This window comes from Eimeria acervulina, genomic scaffold (assembly GCF_000499425.1).
Source record: "Eimeria acervulina Houghton genomic scaffold, Eah_scaff115, whole genome shotgun sequence".
NCBI lineage: Eukaryota > Apicomplexa > Conoidasida > Eucoccidiorida > Eimeriidae > Eimeria > Eimeria acervulina.
The window spans coordinates 23,867-29,634 of NW_013550362.1; the positions used below are offsets into that span (position 1 = coordinate 23,867).

General features: G+C 58.5%; 1 protein-coding gene across 1 annotated transcript in view; it reads right to left on the minus strand.

Moving 5' to 3' along the window:
* The window catches only part of EAH_00017810 (hypothetical protein, conserved), a gene marked incomplete at both ends in the record, with an annotated part of 17,732 nt that extends 12,935 nt beyond the window's left edge, over nucleotides 1-4,797 (minus strand). Inside the window, 3 exons of the mRNA XM_013397574.1 lie at nucleotides 276-2,004; nucleotides 2,201-2,684; nucleotides 2,777-4,797. Coding sequence (XP_013253028.1) covers nucleotides 276-2,004; nucleotides 2,201-2,684; nucleotides 2,777-4,797 — 4,234 coding nt within the window. The remainder of the gene's footprint in view (nucleotides 1-275; nucleotides 2,005-2,200; nucleotides 2,685-2,776) is intronic.
* Nucleotides 4,798-5,768: the final 971 nt, after the last annotated feature.

Sequence of the window (5,768 nt, forward strand, 5' to 3'; positions counted from 1 at the left end):
CATTTAGCTGCTGCTGCTGCTGCTGTTTGAGTTTCCTCTCTACCCTTCAACTGCTGCAGCACCTGTTGCTGCTCCTGCTGCTACCGCTCCTCTGTTCGTGCTGCTGCTTCCAGCTGCCTCTGTTGCTGTTGCTGCTCAATCCCTCGTTGCTGCTGCTGCAACTCTTGCTGCTGCTGCTGTATCCCTTGGTGCTGCTGCAGCACGCTTCTCTTGCTGCTGCTGCTGCATCCCTTGCTTCTCCTGCTGCTGCTGCTGCTGCTAGCGCAGCGACTGACGCGACAGGCGGTATTGTGCTCGTAGCTTTCCTAGAGTTAAGTAATAATGTCTCTCAGCTGCAGCTAGAGGAGCAGCAGCAGCAGCAGCAGCAGCATCATCATCCTCAGCAGCAGCAGCAGATGCCTCACTGCTGCTGTACTCTCCCCGCGAAACAACAGAAAAACGCCGCCTTAGCCCTTTGCTTGATTTTCCTATTTGCTGCTGTCGCTGCTGCTGCTGCCGCTGCTGCTGCTGCCGCTGCTGCTGCTGCTGCTGCTGCTGCTGCTTTGGCAACACCGAAGCAGCTGTCGTCGCTTCTTCCTCTTCGTCAGAAGACAGCAGCAAACAACGAGGTCTCTCTTGCAGCGACTTCGCTGCTGAGACTGCAGCAGCAGCAGCAGCAGCAGCAGCAGCAGCAGCAGCACTTTCCCCTCCAGCGCGACGTGCTGTCGGCGGTGATGACGGATGCTGCGCATGCTGTGGTCGCTGCTGCTGCAGCAGCAGCTGCTGCTGCTGCTGCTCGTCTTCGCTGCTGTCTGAAGCAACGAAAAAAGAGAAGCGGCTCTCAGCAGCACCAGTTGCTGCTGCTGCTGCTGCTGCTGCTGCTGTGGTGCCCAGGAGCGTCCGCCTGTTGGTTCCAGTTTCTAAGTGTTGCGTCTCGAGCTGCTGCTGCTGCAGCAGCAGCTGCTGGTGTTGCTGCTGCTTTTGATGGCTGCGAGGTGATTGCTGCAGCTCAGGAGAGTCAGAGGCAGCTGCCGGAGTTGCTGCTGCTTCTGCTGCTGCTGCTCCTTCTCTTGCTGGTGCAGCAGAGGCGGCAGCAGCAGGTTTTGCTGGGCCTGATGCTGCTGCCTCTGCTGCTGCTGCTGCAGTCCTAAAGAACCCTGAAGCAACAGAAGCAGTAGGCAGCCGACGACACCCGCGCTGCTGCTGCTGCTGCTGCTGCTGCTGCCGGTACTCCTGCAGCCTGCGGCAGATCCCTTCAAGCCCCATCTCCTTCGGCTCCCTGTGCTGCTGCTGCTGCTGCTGTTGCTGCTGCTGCTCTTGCTGCAGCGAGCTTCTTGTTGTGGGGCTAGACCCTTGCAGCAGCTGCTGCCGTGTTTGTTCCAGCAGCAGCTGAGCATCCTGGAAAGCAGCAACATGCTGCTGCCGCTCGTGCTGCTGCTGCTGCTGCTGCTGCTGCTGCTGTTTCTGGTGGTGTCGCGCAGCAGGGCTGGCGAGTAAGCAGCAGGTGCTGCTGCTGCTGCTGCTGTTGTTGCTGCTTGCTGCTTCCTCCGACAGGCACAGAGGGAGCGGGTCCCCTGCTTCGGAGGCAGCAGCAGCAGCTGCTGCTGCTGCTTCAGCAGCAGCTGCATGCGTCTGCAGCATGTATGTGCACCTGTCGCAGCCGCAGCGGGAAGCCCAGAGGCCCTGAGAATCGCGTATACAAATGCGTCTAGCAGCAGAAGCAGCAGCAGCAGTTTGTTCTAGGAGGTAGGCATCAAACATATCTTGCTGCTGTTGCAGCTCCTGCTGCTGCTGCTGCATCTGCTGCTGCTGCTGCTGCAGCCGACGCTCCTTCTCCTTCAATTGGCTTTCCAGGCCTTCTATGCGCCGCTGCTCCAGCAACAGCAGCTGCTGCTGCTGCTGCTGCCCCTCCTGCAGCAGCTGCCGCTCTCGCCGCAGCTGCAGCGCCTCAACGCGTATATCTGCTTGCTGCTGCTGCGCAGCAATCAGCTGCTGCTGCAAAGCCTGCATTTCAGCAGCACTCGCCTGCAGCAGCAGCAACAGCAGCAACAGCAGAAGTAACAGCACAGAAAGGCTGCAGCAAAACCGACGTGCAGCAGAACGAGCAGCAGAAACAGCAGCAACAGCAGCAGCAGTAGATGCAGCAGCAAAAGCAGTAGCAATAGCAGCAGTGGATGCAGCAGCAAAGGCAGGCAGCGGCAGCAGCAGCATGGGTGCTTACGGCAAGGGCTTCTTCATGTCGACGCTGCTCCTGCTGCAGCAGCAACTCCTGCTGCTGCAGCAAGACCTTGTGCTGCCTCAGTTCCTCTTGAAGGCCCTGCAGATCCATCTGCTGCTGTTGGATTTGCTGTAGCTCATGTTGCTGCTGCTCCAGTTGCTGCTGCTGCTGCTGTATTCGCTGCTGCTGCTGCTGCAGTTGCTCTTGCTGCTGCAGCAGTCGCTGCTGCAGCTGCTGCACCAGCTGCTGCTGCTCCACCAACTGCTGCTGTTCGGAGCGGCTCTCCCCTATAAACTCCTCCCTCCTCAGCTGATCCTTTGGCTGCTGCTGCATCCCAGGTGCTGCCGATGCAGCAGCAGCAGCAGCAGCAGCAGCTGCTGCTGCTGCTGCTGCTGCTGGTACTGCTGCTCCTGCTGCTGTTGCTGCTGCTGGTTCATGCTGCTGCCCCAGCCGACGCAAAGAGGGTTGAGAAGAAGTGCGAATGAAGCTTCCGGACGGCGAGACAGAAAGCGCAGAAAGCGTGGGAGTAAACCCTCTGCTGCTGCAGCTGCTGCTGCTGCTGCAGCAAGTGTTGCCGACCCTGCACCAGTGCCCTGGGTAGAGAGACTCCTGCTGCTGCTCCAGCCGCAAGCCGTTGAAGCAACAGAGTCTGTTTGAGGCTTCGTTGGCTGCTTTCTGCTGCTGCTGCTGCTGCTGCTGCTTCCAGGTGTTGTTTCTGCTGCTGTTGCTGGGGCTGCTAGTGTTGCAGCAGCAGCTGCTGCTGCTGTGGGTAGCACTGTGAAGCTGTCACGAATATTGCGGATGCTGCTGCGGAGGGCACTGTAATCGAAGACCTTGCTGCTGCTGCTGCTGCTGCTGCTGTTGCTGCTGCTGTTGCTGCTGTGTATACCCCACAACGCAGCAGCAGTCCTGCTGCTGCTGCAGGCAGAAGAACCCAAGCCTGTGTCTCCTGCAGCAGAAATGAATGAAAGATCAGAAGAGATATTTAAATGCGCATGCGACCTGCTGCTGCTGCTGCTGCTGCTGGTGTCTTGCTGCTGCAGTTCACCCTTGTTCGGCTGTGCAACTGCAGCACGCGACGCAGCCACAGCAGCAGCAGCAGCAGCAGCAGCAGCAGAGGCAGCAACACTGGCTTGATGGCCTGGGTCGGAAGAGCTGCCGAAGCAGCAGCTGCTGTATTCGCTCTTGCTGCTGCTCGCGGCTGGTGCTGGTGCTGGTGCTGCTGCTGCTGTTGCTGTTGCTGCTGCTGCTGCTGCTGCTGCTGGTGCATCGCGTTGGAGCATATGTTGCTCCTGCTGCTGCTGCTGCAGCAGATCAAGAGCTGCACGGCGTCCTTCTATATGCTGCAGCATCTGCTGCTGCTTCCGTTGCTGTTGCTGCTGCTGCTGCTGCTGCTCACGCACAGCAGCAGTAGCAGCCTCTGCAGCATCAGAGGCAGTACGTGCAGCAGCCTCAGCTGCCGCGACGTATGCATCTGCTGCAGCATCTGCTGCTGTTGCTGCTGTTGCTGCTGCTGTTGCTGCTGCTACGTGTCTGGATGAGACGGGAGTTGCTGCTGAGGACGGAACAGCAGAAGAATCGCTCGCCATACAAAAAGCTGCATCTGCTGCTGCTCCTGCTGCTGCTGCTGCTGCTGCTGCTTCCAGGCTGGGTGCTGCTGAGGCGTGCTGCAGCTCGCGCGAAAGAGGTGGTAGCCTAAACTGCAGCTTCAAGGCATCACTGGTTGCTGCTGCTGCTGCTGCTGCTGTGTTGCGTCGTGAATCGTCCCCTGCTGCTGCTGCTTCAGCAGCAGCAGCAGCAGCAGCAGCAGCAAAGCTAGGCTGAGAGGAGAAAGTGGTCTTCGGTTGCGGCTCAAAAGGAATGTCTCGCCAGTTGCATGAAATCAGCTGACGCTGCTGCTGCTGCTGTTGTTGCTGCTGCTGCTGCTCTTGCTGCTGCTGCTCTTGCTGCGGAGTAAGGTGCCGCCAAGGTCCTGTGCTGCTGCTGCTGCTGCTGCTGCGCTGAACCCGCCGCGGCGCTTCTACTGCCTGTACAGCAGCGGCGGCAGCAGCAGCAGCAGCTGCTGCTGCAGCTGCTGCAACCGGTGAATTGCTGCTCGAACTGGGCTGCCGGTAGCTGCCGCTACTGCTGCTGCTGCTGCTGCTGTTGCTGCGGCAGCAGATCCTCTCTGTGTGAGAGAAGCGCGCTGCAACAGCAGCTGCAGCATGTGCTGCAGCTGCTGCTGCTGCTGATATATTTGCATCGCCGTCGCTACAGCTGGATCGCAGCAACTTGTCATTTCGCTGCTGCTGCTGCTGCTGGAACGTGTGATGCTGCTGCTGTTGCTGCAGCTGCAGCTGCTGCAGCAGAAGCTGCTGATGCTCCTCCAGCGTACCAGCAGCAAACAGAGGGGCATCTCGCGGGCTGCTTCGGACGAGATCTGCTTCTTCAATAAGAAGCTGCTGCTGCTGCTGCTGCAGGTGTTGCTGTTGCTGCTGCAGTTGCTGCTGCTGCTGCTGCAGAAGCTGCTGCTGTTGCTGCAGCCGGCCTTGTTCCAGACGCCGCTGCTGCATGCGCTGCTGCCGCAGCTGCAGCTCTCTCTCTAAGTCCACTTCAGACATTGCAGTGGGGGGGAAATGCTGTTGCTGCTGTTGCTGCTGCTGCTGCTGCTGCTGCTGCTGCTGCTGAGCCCAGGCCCGGAAAACTATTAGCAGAAGTGGTGGCAGCAGCAGCGCTGCCTAGTTGGCGGTTGAGGAGACAAGGATCACAGGTTCAGGGTGTGTGCAGCAGCAGAAGCTCTTGCTGCTGCAGCTGCTGTTGCTGTTGCTGCTGCTCCAGCACCGCGTGTGTGGCAAGCAGCAGCAGAAATTGCAGGCCTCCTTTCATCTGGAGGTGAGCAGACAGCAGCAATTGCCTTAGACGGTTGAATTCTGCTGCTAAAACAATTGCGGTTGCTGCTGTCGCTGCTGCTGCTGCTGCTGTTGTCGCTGCTGCTGGTGCTGCAGCTGCCGCACCACCAGTGCTCCTCTCATACACCCAATTAGAACAGTGCGTGTTGCTGCTGCTGCTGCTGCTGCTGCTGCTGGGGGGTGCAGCAAGCAAGACACTAGCACAACCTAGGGGGTCCGCTGAAAAAGGGTTGCTGCAGCTGCTGCTGCAGCTGCTGCTGCAGCTGCTGCTGCTGCGATTTCTCAATGTAAAATCAATGGACTAAGTAAATTTTTTAAAATAAATAAAGTTGTTGCAGCAGCAGACATTGGGTGCTGCTGCTGCTGCTCATGGGGGCTGCATGCTGGAGCCTCTCAAAAGGCTGCTGCTGCTGCTGCTGCTGCTGCTGCTGCAGTAAGAGGGTGATGCAGCAGAAGCACGGGAAATGTTCTATATACCGCCTCCCTTGAATATTTAAACATATTAGAAAATAACAATAGAGAATTGCTTGCTGCTGCTGCTGCATATTGTGGGTCTCCTCATCAAGGTTGTTATACTATTGCTGCTGCAGCAGCAGCAGCAGCAACGGCAGCAGCAAGAGCAGCAGCAACAGCAGCAGTGGCCTGTATCAGCAGCAGCAACAACAACAGCAGCAGCAGCAGAA